Here is a 12,844-nt window from a genome sequence, read left to right as displayed (position 1 = left end):
ACAGCTGCTGAATGGCGTTTGCCACATCGCAGAGCAGCGAGACGCTAGAGAGCAAATACCATTGGCATATTTTACTGCATTCCTCGATGCACACATACCACATACTCTGTTTGTTAGCATTTTGAATACTATTCTTTTTTTCATATTTAATTGACATGGGGTAAAGTTGAATTTGTGCAATATAAAGACAGGATAAATCCTAGGTGCAGATAAAAAACAACCCCTGCTTAATTTCTTCTCAACAAAGAACAATTTTATTTATTCCATTACTGAAGATTTTTTTTAATTTTTTTTGGTCAAACAGATGTGAGGTGGAGGAAAGTACACTTGGTTAGAGAGGTGACCGTGCACAGGGCAGCAGGCAGGGGGCAGCAGACGAATGAGAGAAGGGATGCGGTTACTGGCAAGAAAGAAACAGAACAATGGAATGAAATCACAGAAAAACTGGAGTGTTTTCTACCAGTTCTTCAGGAAATATTTAAGCTATTCAAACAGATTTTAATTCCAGTGAAAACACAATTTTCTCATCTGTGGACAAAGGGACTTTGGTAGAAAAGCAAAGATTTTGTGTTAAAAGTGCTCAAGGGGCTGACAGATCTTGCATTACTGAGAATATAAACCATTTTGCTGCAATGATAAACACTATGCATTATATATAGATTGTTCTATTCATAACTGTTCAGTGTCTCTGTCGTGATTTCAGGAATCTTTTTCCCACCCAAACCTCTCTGTGCATTTTGTCCTCTTGTCTTCCCCCACCCCCATCGCAGGCTGTCAGCGAAGCTAAATATACCCGTCTTCTCACACGCATTCATGCAGCAATCCTTCAACATATATGCGCTCACACATCAGCGTGATCTAGCTCGCTCACACTCTGTGATCCAGTTTATGATGCTAAAAAACGACAACAACAATAACAAAAAAAAAAAACACAATACAATGTCCTGTCAAGGCAACATGTACACACATACTGGTCATTGTTCACATTCTCACACAGCAGTACAAAGGCATGGGCGCAGTTTCACACACAAGCACAGTAAGTGCACGCACACCCCCGTGTAAAGTGCACGCATGGAAGGGACGCTCTGAAGGACGAAGATGTACATGGAATGAATTCGAAGCTTAACATGCTCAGTGATACCCAAGTTATAACGCAGTGTGTAAGGCCGATTTGTGGATGGAGGAGGTTTAAAATACTGCAGAAAGAAATGCAACCAAGTCAAAATTAATGGGTGTACAACAACTCATTCACTCACACACACTCGCACATTAACTAAGCCCTGAATAAGACACTTTATGCTGGAAAAAATGAGAACAAAAAACAGAAAAAGCAAAAACATACAGCTTCCTGTTGCATTGCTCATTTTTCCTAACTCAATCATTCCTCACACTAAAAGGCAATCCAGGTGAATAAAACTAAAAACACTTACGATACTTAAAATAAAAAAATAAAAAAATCACCAAAATGTAAAAGAAAAAAAGAAAAATCAAACAACCAAAGTGAGCAAAACTGCCAATAAACTGAAGCACAAATTGGTCAACATCAGAATTTTTAAAAAAGACGTAAAGGCAGGTGATTAAAACAAAAATAAAAGTCTGAGTGACAATGAAGGACACGGCAACAAACAAAAGCACAGTGGAAACAAGAGAGGCACAAAAATAAAGGTGTGAGGGGGGAGGGAGAAAGACACAGTCAGCTAGAATGGCCTCCAACATCCCCCCCCCTCCCCCGCTTCTCTCACTCTGGAACAATCAGCTGCCGGCCCCCCTTCACCGGGGGGGCACCTCGCTTGTGTCTGCCAGTCCACTTTTGGCACACACGGAACCCAACACATGTTGCTCCGCCACGCCGAGAGGCCCGACCAATGATAGGGTGCCATCTATTGTCAGCGCATCGAACTGCTGTTTGGATGTCCAAAGACGCTGGTGAGTGTCAAAATTATGGGATTGGGAACTCGCACAACTACGCAAAAACCCGAGGAGCGTTTTGAGTGAAGAGTTGGGTCTGCTCTGGGTCGAAATAAATACTTTTTTCCTTCATCCTGTCGTGCGCTTACGAATGACGGTGAAAGAAAGGTAGCACGCATCATCATTACAAGGCAAAGTGGAGTGAGCGTCACATTGTGTGGTTGGTTTTTTTTGTTTTGTTTTTTTTTAAATGAGAATTTACCCCAAATAAATACAAGAAAATAAAAAAATGTAAACAAAGTCTGCGTTGATGAACGTTGTGGAGATATCATGCATGTCATCTGGGAGGCTGAGCTACTTCAGTGTTCGGGTGTCCCGCTGCCCTGACTGGAAAGGTGCGAAGGTGTAGGCAAGGTGAAGAGGCGAAGAGCTCCTCCTACTCGACTTTTACACCCAACTTCTCTGTGTTTAGTAAGTAGAGGCTGTCGTCTATGAGGAAACTGGAGGAAGAACAAAGTATCGATTATTCACCATAAGGTAGTTGCATCTCAGTCCCCTAACATTTCTCTCAGTATTAGTGCCAAAACACTTATTTTCTCTGCAATTCCATCTCTCGCATATTTTTTACAAACCTGTAGAAAAGGAAATGCACTGGGATGGTGCTGAGGTGCCAAACAGCGTGGGCGTCTAAGACCCAAAGCAGTGGGGGAAAGTCCAGAAGCTCCAGCAGGGCCAGACCGTGGAGCAGCACCACCACCAGGCCACACTTCCACCAGTACGGCAGGGTCCGCCGGTTCTGCCAGCACCAACAGAGCCACCACAAGAGGTTTACCATGCCTTTAAAGCCCAAAAAAGATGAGCAGAGAGCATTAAATCACATATCTGAAAGAGCTGATGCCTGAAGGACAGCAAGGAATGAATTCCTCACATATCAACCATATACAGGCTTATAGGTTACTTGTGGAAATGGACTCTACCGATTGTGGCGTTTGCAGCCATGTTGTAGCCGTAGTCAAAACTGACAAAGGTCAAGTAGGACACGTGTGAGGTAAAAACCAAAATGAGCAGGACTCCAACCATGCTGGACACACCGGGTCGCTTTAGGCCCAACGTTCTGGCAAAGAGAGGAAGGAAGGCAAGTAACGTGAGCATATTCAGAGAAGTAAGACAAAGAGTTATAACGACCACACTTGACAAATATTCTCTCTCGTTTTTAATCCAACTTTATCCTAGAAGATATTTGAACCAGGATTAATGATTACCATCTAGAATGTGGTTTCGGATGCTAGTTGGGTGTGGAAGGTTTGCTTACCTGACGCAGCACAGGTAGATTGAGTAAAGAATGACTGCTGTTGCACAGAAATAGTCCATTTTCTATAAGAAAAACATACAAAATCTTAACTTAAGATCAACCAGTGCTTGTTTACAGAAACTACACCACGCACAGCTCGAAGGTTGATCAGTAATGGCATTAGGATGTTGCTCATTTGCTAAGCTCATTAACCAATCAAAGAGCAGAATGCTCATCTCAACAGGTGGTCTGGCAAGTGGAAATGTACATTAGCAGTTTTCCTCTCTCGGTGTACATTAAAGTAAAGCTTTTATTTATTATTATTAAAACTAGATCATGTGACTGCATGTAAAACTGTAAAACACTGTTTAAACAGTGTTTCTGGCAGAAAACAAGCTGACTGAACACAAGTAAATGGAACAAAACGGGATTCAAAGGTGGGAGATCCCCAGTAGGACACACACAAATCAACTCTTTTTTCTTTTCTTTTTAAGGTAATAAGTTACTAGAGGTTTAAAAGCCCTTACCTCAGTGAGATAGGTGTCCCGCGTGTGAAACACTGTGGACCAGAACCAGGCATTGAGAGATACCTGAAAACACCCCACAAAGATTTAAATATTAAAGTCTGAATAACTCATTGTTTGGATAATTTCTGCATCAGACATAGAAGTTTTTGATAGAATGCATTTTTTGTTTATCATTTTAAAAAACACAGCCTATTAAACGCAACCTATTGGCCAGGTAATCTAGAAGCGCTTTCTATTAAGTTAGTAACTATTTCTTGAGGTATAACGCTGGGCAGTTAATAAATAACGGGTCAAGCAGATGGGCTACAGTAGCACAAGACCACACCGGCTGCCACTCCTGTCAGCTGAAAACAGGAAACTGAGGCTACGATTTATAGAAGAAGATTTAATATAAGATTGAAAACTTTTGTCCTTTCTGATGAGTCTCCACTTCTGCTTCAACATTCAGATGGTAGGGTCACAATTTGGCATAAACATGTCCATGTCCATCCCTTTATGGCTACAGTGTACCATCATCTCATAGCTGCTTCCAGCAAGATAGTGCAACATATCTCAAAGTTCAAATCCTCTCAAATGGCCTTCACAGTTACTACATTTCAATCCAGTAGAGCACCTTTGTGATGTACTGTGATGGGAGACTCAGATCAGGGATTCCAGCCACAAAATAAAATCAGTCTATCCAATCAGTGTACAGACACAGCCAGCATATAGACAACTTTGTCCTTTAGGTGATCAAGCATAACAAAGATAACTGACTTTTTGCCCTTTTGAAGTACAATAAACACAAACACACACTTTTTTAATGTTCTCCATCACATCCGGATACAGAAATCAACTCACCAGGGAGAAGGCGTTGATGGTGTGGTACATGGGGCTCTGTCGTGGCACCGTGCTCCGATAGCGCAGTAGCATGAGAAGGCAAGCCAGGCCATTCAGCAGAGAGGCCAACGCGGATGCCGGCTCCTCAAAACACAAGAAGCGTGCAAACGGCCACTGTAGGGGAAAAAAATAATTCGTCCATAATTTCAGATTTGACTGAAATCAATGAAATCTCACAGAATACATAAAAGTGGACAGCATATCCTTTATTGATCAACCTTGGGTAGGTAGTAACAAACCTTGCCGTGGAACTGTGGGACCCTGTACCCCTCAGCCTGGTAAAGGCCGACTGTGGTCCACATGCACTGATAGCGGCAGTCATCACGGCATGTCCAACCTGAACAAAGAGAGGAGCAGAGTGCAAGCACGTCAGAGCTGCAAATTTTGATATTGATCGGATACAACTAAATACAGGGCCAGCATTGTTGACACCAATAACGATATCTGAATCATTATTAATTTGCAAACTCTGAACATAGTTTAATGACCATTAAATCGCTGTAATTTTTTTTTAAATTTCTACAAAAATTAGTTAACACAATTCAAATAAACTCAACTTTACTTGTAGCACCCAGTCACGACAACAGTTGAATTAAGGTGCTTTATATTGCAAGGTAAACGCCCTACAATAATACAGAGAAAACCCCAACAATCAACCTTATGAGCACTTTGGTGACATTGGGAAGGAAAAACTCCCTTTTAACAGGAAGAAACCTCCAGCAGACACAACAAAAGACATCTTTCAGATTTTCATGTAATTTGAAACCAGGTGTTTTGGAAACCTGGAATGCAAATGTGCCTGTCTCTACAGCACGTTGGGTCAGAGTCTGTTGTTTAAATGTGCTATAGGCTATAAGTCAAATAGACGTGCCAGACAACACAACAAGATTCACACGTTTTTTGTTTGGTTTATTTATAGCCCATACTTGAGGTGTATTTTGTCAATAAAATAAGCATGGAAGCGGTTTCAATTCTTGTATAGCAGTGAATAAACTTAAATACACAAGCAACTACAAAAGGCATTCCCTGGATATTTTATACAACTTTAAGCATAGAGGTAAAAGAAAACAATTAATTAAATATTTAAAGGGGTTGCCTTTTGGCTAACTAGTTGTGTAGACACAGCACAGAAAAGATAATAATGGCAGAAGGGTGGGGTGACAATAGAGCTGTTGGGAGAGCTTGACCAGCCTGAAAATCTGGTTTTTAGTGTTGAAGGCCATGAAACAAGGTCACAGTTTTCTTTTTAAAGGCATGTGAAGACTAAAAGTCACACATGTAGGCATCAGTACAAAGCACCTGCATGCACGAGTGAATATAATGAATGTAAACAGCAAATTAATGGGGGTCAGTTAGCAAATGTTGCTATACAGATATATGCATGTACAAGTTGCCACAATATTGATAAGCACTGATGGAAAAATCTATTGCTAGCAAGGTAAGTTAGCTTAACTTACCTGCCGACAAGAGCAACTCACCTGTCAGCGCCATGTACTGCGGCTGGGCAGACAGGAAGCCGTTTAGCCGAGCTCCGGTGCAGTTTGCGCGGATACACTGCTTCACACAGTCTCGGTAAACCGGCTCCTTGTCGCCTTGAGAGGATTGCACAGTGGTCACCGACATCAGGAGCAAGAGGACGGTGACCACAGCGGGGAGTGTGACAGATGTGCCGCGGAGTGAAACCACAGAGGCCATGGCGGTTCTTCTGGGCCCGTCAGGATTCACGAAGGCACGACCGGACGACAGCGGCGTGAAGCCTACAGCGCGCATCACCACGGGGCCATCCCCAGTTTGTGCGGACAAACCAGGCCTGAAATGTGTTACAGTACCGCTGATGGACCGGGAAATGCCCACTCTTCCTCTGCTCCCCTGAGCTCAGCCAAGTTTCAAACTCGAACAGCGTTTCCTGTCGACATTTCAAAATTAAAACAACTTTCCCGGAAGCGTATTTACTCAAGTTGTAGTAGCCTATATCATACAGGTCTCAGCTAGTATAACTTACCAAAATTCTTTTCATAAACATAATTTCTACGTCGTAATACGGCTTATTTGATAAATTCTGGCTACTATCTTAAGATTGGTTGCTTTTATTTTGAAGGAGGTAAGTTTTGTCGCAAAAACCTTTACATCCTGATTCAGTCCGCAACGTCACCAGGTCACGTGACCCATTGATCTTTTGATTTTTAAATAATAATAATAATGTAAAATAATAATAATGTAAAGTATAATATATAAAATTGTTATGATAATAATAATATGCAATGCCTCAATAAAATTTATTTTATTGCATATAATACTAACCATTTGTTACCATTTGTTTTTCAATTTTTAGTTTTATAATTTCTCTAATTCATTTTTTCTTCCTGTCCTTACTGCTGCTGTAACAAATGAATTTCTCCAATGATGGATTAAATAACGTTTATGTATAATAGTTTATTATTATTATTATTATTATTATTATTATTATTATTATTATTATTATTATTATTATTATTATTATCATAACAACAATAATAGTAATATCAGAAACTGCACCAGATTTGTCTGGGATTCATTCATGACAGGAATTCATTAATATATTTAGATTTTATTTTTTGCAAAAGTTTTTTTCCTTTCCTGGAAACGAAAATGGGAATTACATTTTTCAGTCTAAATGAGGTATTACACTGCAGGCAGGCCAGTTTAGCATCCAGACTCTTTCCCTTCAGAGGTGTGTTGTTGGAATCATTGCAGAGTGTTTTGCTGACAGTAAAAAGAAATCATCTTAATGGTTTTATATAGCTTTCCAAAACATATGTATCATTCAGCTTTAATGGTCCCTTCACAGATATATAGCTTGTCTGTTGCACGTGCACTGATCCAGATGTGCGCCAATAACAAACCAGTTTGGTGAGATCCACTTTTTCCACTTTTCACTGACTCTGTCGTAAAGAGCTCATGGCTGAGAAGATGATGCCATTTCTCAACAATGTTTAAATACTTCCATTTCTTTTTTTTCATGATTGAGTTTTATTTTGCAGTGCAGTGTCAAACTGTGCTCACTGACAGTGACAGCAGATTTTCTTTTTCACAACCGATTGCCATGGTTTTCACTAGGAAATCACGTCTGCTGCTTGCCACAGCATTTTGTTTTGTTTTTTGGTCTTATCTCCAAACATTTTGAATCTTCTGATAATATAAATAACTGTAGATGGTGTCTTCATGCATGCTCAATCAACCAGATTAGTGAATCCCAAAAGGTTGATTCTGTTCATCTGAACGTAGCGTCGTCAGTGGGAGAAACGTTTCGTAACTCATCCAAGTGACTTCTTCAGTCTCAGCTGAGACTGCAACTGACGGAAGAAGTCACTTGGATGAGTTACGAAACGTTTCTCCCACTGACGACGCTGCGTTCAGATGAACAGAATCAACCTTTTGGGAACTGTAGATAGTCTTCTTCTACCATCATTTTTCCCTTTAGATTTCTCCATGGATCATCTGCCGCCATCTCACCCTAAAGCTAGCATCCTCTTAAGACACCCCAACCCTCTGTATGTCTTTTTATTGGAACCTTCTCAATAGATCTCCCTTTTTTCCTCCTGGCTGGCAGCATCATATTCACTATCCTTTATCCAATATATGACACACAATATGTCTGCCTTTATTCTCTCTATCATATCAGCCAGCTCTCTCCCTTTCTCCTAATTCCTACATTTAAAGTCCCTACTCACCATCTCCACACTCCTGCCTCTCCTTCTCCCCCTGCTGCCTCCTAACACCTTCACTCTGTTGTCTTCCTTTGTCTTTGGCCATCAGTGGCTCCATTTCCACTGGCACCCCACTGGCCAACAGCACCAGAGGTGGTTGTTAATAACCTGGATCCCAACCGATCCGGCGTCTAAATCTTGTTCTTTTTGATCTGGTTGGGGGTGGGGGTTCAAAATTCCCAAATTCTTTGCAATTCTGTCTCAAGAAAAACGATTCAAAATTCTGGAACTTTCTGTATAATATTTTAAATTTAATATGTGAGTTTAAATCATTTGAAAATCTGATTTTGTCGCTATTTTATCCAACAACTTTTGGTTTTACTACTCACAGGGTGTCACATTTATTGGAATCAAGGATTGAAGTAGATTCAAAGGTAGACTACAGTTCTTCTGCTTACTATGTTGGTTTGTACCTTTACCCTGAAAGTGTGGCACCCACCCCTGATTTGGGATCATAGATTTATATTGAGAAATGGGATGATGGATAAAGTTCCCACTGATAATGCTTCACCATATGCATAATACAGTCAGTCGGTGCTCCACAGTCACCCCGCAGTCCTTTCACCCGCGCTCCCACTTAAACCAAGAGACACAGTGTGGTACGAAAGATAGTGGATTTTATTTGTACTTCTTTATTTGTTACAGTGGAGACACAGACACAGTCACAGCAGCAGGAGTGGAAACAGCAGTGAGGGTGAGGTGGGGGGAAAGAAAAATCAAAAACAAAGCTGTTTTGCTTTTGTTTAGCTTTTTTATGCCCAACCACCGTCTTTCACCATCTCTTTCTCTATTTACAAGACTTTTAAAATCGTGCTTTCCTCTTATTACTGTAACCTTTCCTTTCGTACCTGTGTTTAAAGAGTGACAAAATAAAAGAGAGGGGTAGGCAAACTATTATAGCGCAGTACTCCCACTCTTTTACTGTGCACTCCTGGCCAGTACAAACAGAAGGAGGGATCCATTAAACACTCTGTGCCCGGTTGAGACTAACAGACCGCCAGGGCCAGACTGCTCGCCTGTTTCAAGCAAGTGACTGTGCATGCACCACAGCACCCAAGAGACATTTTGACCAACCACACTGAACTGCATATGCATATATATGTAGGTATGATGCATGCACTGTTGGCCTCAACGCAGGAGGACAGAATGAGTCATGGGCGAGGAGGGGAGGGAAAAGATGGAGGAAGAAGAGGCAGGGACAGAGATAGAGAGAGCGTTTCGGTGTCACAAGATTATTTTTTATTGAAAATAATCCCATGTTCCCCTGTTGATACTCACACACAAACACCCCCACAGCCTCCCGTCCTCTCACTGAACATCTCGATAGAGGAGACAAGTCTTTTCGTAAGAAGAAAGAGCCGACCCGGGCGCGAGTGTGTGCGAGGAGGATGAGGAGATTGGTGGAGAGGAGGAAGAATTAAGGGTCTGGACAAGTGTGGGTTTCAACAGAGGTAAGAGATGTCGAGGATTTATTCCTCCTTCTCCTCTCCGTGTGTGATGACGTAGCAGATGTTCTTGTAGTCAACGTTGCCAGCCACATCAGGGGGGAAGGCAGCCCAGAGGTTCTTCATCTGCAGATGAAGAGGAAATGAAGAAATGCGTTACAGCCTGGCAAAAAACAAGGGCCAAATCGCGCTGCAAGTCCGATGAGCTCACCTCCTCAGCGGTGAACCTGTCGCACTGGGTGGTCAAGAGCTCCTCGAGGCTGGAGAGGGAAAACGCAGGAAATTTAAGATTAAGATGAAAGATTACAGCAGGAAGAGATGGAAGATAAACGCAAATAAGCTTACAATTCCTTCTTGATGCTGCCAGTGGCCTCGGGGTCCAGGACCTTGAAAGCGCTCACGATGACGTCCTCAGGATCAGCACCTATGAAAACAAAGACATAGAAAAAAATAATAATTCAGAATTATGTTAATCACATAACATTAAGTGTTTAGATAAATAACAACCATCACCTTACAGCACCAAGTATTTCATGAAATAGAATACAAAGGACAACTGATATGTGCCAACACACCCTTCAGCTTCTCGCCGAACATTGTCAGGAACACGGTGAAGTTGATGGGGCCGCTGGCCTCCTTCACCATGGCCTCCAGCTCCTCATTCTTCACATTCAGCTGACCCATGCTGGCCAGCACGTCCCTGAGGTCGTCCTTGCTGATGATGCCATCTCTGTTCTGGTCGATGATTGTGAAAGCCTGGCACAGACCGGGAGATTAGTCAGAGATTAGATCAGAGTTCAGCCAAACTTCAGCTAAAATAACACTTAATTAAAACCAGTGAAAACTGAGATTCTCACATTTCTCACAAGTCCTTGTTATCCAGCTTGTTTTTCATGATTATTTGTGCGAGGCACTCTGCCAATGTAAATGTGTAACTGTGGAGCAGTTAGCTCCTTCTCCTTCCACATAGGAGGGCGTATCACCCAATGAAACCAAAGATGGCATTGCAAACCTTTTGGGACTTGGCAGCTGGTCAGCCACTTGTCTTTCTAAGGTGTTAAAATGGCTTGGGAATGTGAGACAAGCCCTTTGCGACATTTAAGGAGAAGGTATTGATTGCAGCTGTCATCCTTTTGCCTTGTGACTAAATCTTATGACCATGTTACCAATGTTCTCTCTGCTTCTGAGGCCTCTTAAGGTCCTGCCAAGCTACTGTTGACATTGTATTGTCTTTCATTTAGATCTGTTACTGAAGAAAACCCCTACAAATGAATCCTGATTTCTATAATCTACTGATAACGACACTATTTACCTTGTTGATCACAGTGCTAAAACCCCCCAAATTCCTTCAGTTTCAACCCTGAGCTCCCCTTCCCCTGTGCACCAGCTGTTGGGCCACATTCCAGTGGAGTCACGGAGCAAGTGTCTCCGAGGAGAATTCCTAAGCTAGCATAGAGCAGAGGTAACTGCTGTCAACAGGAGAGCTGAAATTTACTGTCCTGCCGTGCTGATGAAGGCATTTTTTGCTGTGACGAGATCTATATCTTCTGACAGCTCTCTCACGTTACATTCAAGGTCACATGATAGAGTGCTCGGTTACATCACCACCTTAGAAGGTACTGATAGAAAGCTTGAGGTGTGATGAGGAAAAGGTTACCTCCTTGTACTCCTGGATCTGGCTCTGCTCGAACATGGAGAACACGTTGGAGGATCCACCCTCACCCTGCTGCTGCCTCCTCTTGGCTTTCTTGGGTGCCTGTGATATGATGTGAGGTGTAAGAAAAGCCATACATACATGACATGAACTAAAGAAGCAGATCCTGGTTAACTCTCAAAATCATCATATGAAGAAAAATAAATCAATCAAATTTCTTCCTGATAAATTAAGCTTGGATTGGCAGTTTTGCCAGTTGAATCTATCTTTGGGGTAATGACTGAATTTTTCCCCCTCTTAAAAAAAATTATAAACTTTGAAACAATCACCCAATTTAGAATCTATGTAATGTGTTGAGGACTACAATAATAAGGAATAGGTCCTCCCGAACTTTAGCTCAAGTCAGCAGATAACACTGACACTGGCACTCCTTCAAGTTCACTTCCTGGGATGTTGGTAGTCCAGATAGCAAATATCTTAATGATACGCCCATCTCATCATTTTAATGTAGACAACATCCTAAAGACTTTTTTTAAACCCTATGAAGTGGCCACACTCACCATCTCTCAAGTTTGTGAGGTTGTTGTTGGTCAAGAAGAGAAGCCTACACCAAGCCGATGTGACTGACATGTAGGTATTGAATGCCTGGGGTCTTATATACTAGCCCATAGGGGGCTAACTTTAGCCACACCATCAGGTTTGGCAGGAAAATAGAGCTGGGGTATAGTAAGAAAAAGAGGGAGGAGCGAGGAGGTGGCTGGGGGGATCGGTTTACTGATGATCCAAAATAGGCCGCAGAAGTCTTGGAATGAGATGAATTCAATGCCAACAGTGACTTTGGTGTCATGTGCGGACTAATATGGACAGACGGGACACGGTAAAGGACAACTGAAACGTCCCCATTTTACTTACTGAGTCTTTGTCGTGGCTATTTCTGTCAACTTTATATATCTATTGTGAGACTTCAAAGCCCAGTGCGTGATGGCAAAGTGTCGCTGCTTTACTGCTTTAATACAGACACAGATGGGACAGTTACCCCGCAATCAGCACGGCCCGCTGCCTTCTATTAATTAAAACTCCAGTGCTGCTCAATATCTCAGCTAACATTTCCTGAAGTCATCACCTGTCTAAATGATAGGTTTGATCTGAGGTTTGTGGCCATGGCCAGATCATTAGTGGCCATCAGGGTGTATAAACAGTTGTGAAACCTGAAAACAGTTGGCTGACGGACATTGGTCCAGGTCCAGCAATGACACACGACCACTGGGTCTCTGGAAAAAGTGACCGTGCATCAGTGAGAAATCCAAACAGTCCTTTTAATACTGCCTCAAGTAGCTGGAAATGCTCAGTGGAAAGAATAACATTGAAAATGTGACTGGGAGGGGAACAAAATA

The 12,844-nt window shown here is 42.0% G+C and overlaps 2 protein-coding genes across 2 annotated transcripts; both read right to left on the bottom strand.

Moving 5' to 3' along the window:
- On the bottom strand, positions 1-6,630 carry pgap3 (post-GPI attachment to proteins phospholipase 3). Its single transcript, XM_086303592.1, has 8 exons — positions 6,084-6,630; positions 4,845-4,942; positions 4,567-4,719; positions 3,727-3,789; positions 3,221-3,282; positions 2,886-3,022; positions 2,541-2,745; positions 1-2,408 (listed from the first exon to the last, which is right to left on the bottom strand). The coding sequence occupies exons 1-8, from the start codon at positions 6,373-6,375 to the stop codon at positions 2,345-2,347; spliced, it is 1,074 nt and encodes a 357-aa protein (XP_086159718.1). The 5' UTR covers positions 6,376-6,630; the 3' UTR covers positions 1-2,344.
- A 2,321-nt stretch (positions 6,631-8,951) lies between these two features.
- Positions 8,952-12,143, bottom strand: mylpfb (myosin light chain, phosphorylatable, fast skeletal muscle b). Its single transcript, XM_086303591.1, has 6 exons — positions 12,011-12,143; positions 11,454-11,552; positions 10,372-10,552; positions 10,142-10,220; positions 10,008-10,056; positions 8,952-9,922 (listed from the first exon to the last, which is right to left on the bottom strand). Exons 1-6 carry the CDS (start codon positions 12,011-12,013, stop codon positions 9,821-9,823), a joined length of 513 nt encoding a protein of 170 aa, XP_086159717.1. The 5' UTR covers positions 12,014-12,143; the 3' UTR covers positions 8,952-9,820.
- Positions 12,144-12,844: the final 701 nt, after the last annotated feature.

The sequence above is a fragment of the Aulonocara sp. 'chitande type north' Nkhata Bay genome, linkage group LG8 (assembly GCF_057382095.1).
Source record: "Aulonocara sp. 'chitande type north' Nkhata Bay isolate Kocher_YH1m ecotype deep benthic linkage group LG8, A_spYH_male_GT1.1, whole genome shotgun sequence".
Taxonomy (NCBI): domain Eukaryota; kingdom Metazoa; phylum Chordata; class Actinopteri; order Cichliformes; family Cichlidae; genus Aulonocara; species Aulonocara sp. 'chitande type north' Nkhata Bay.
Note: the sequence above shows the minus strand (reverse complement) of the source record. Positions and strands in the feature narration are given on the sequence as shown.

Bases quoted from the DNA above. Each gene is read 5' to 3' on its own strand.
- pgap3 (XM_086303592.1), bottom strand. From the start codon at position 6,375: ATGCGCGCTGTAGGCTTCACGCCGCTGTCGTCCGGTCGTGCCTTCGTG. The intron at 3,790-4,566 runs GTGAGTTGATTT...GGGTGTTTTCAG, and splicing joins CCATCAACGCCTTCTCCCTG to GTATCTCTCAATGCCTGGTT. The intron at 3,023-3,220 runs GTAAGCAAACCT...TCTCTTTGCCAG, and splicing joins ATCTACCTGTGCTGCGTCAG to AACGTTGGGCCTAAAGCGAC.
- mylpfb (XM_086303591.1), bottom strand. The intron at 10,553-11,453 runs GTAACCTTTTCC...GGTCTGTGCCAG, and splicing joins AGATCCAGGAGTACAAGGAG to GCTTTCACAATCATCGACCA. The intron at 10,221-10,371 runs GTGTGTTGGCAC...TTGTTTTCATAG, and splicing joins GTTCGGCGAGAAGCTGAAGG to GTGCTGATCCTGAGGACGTC.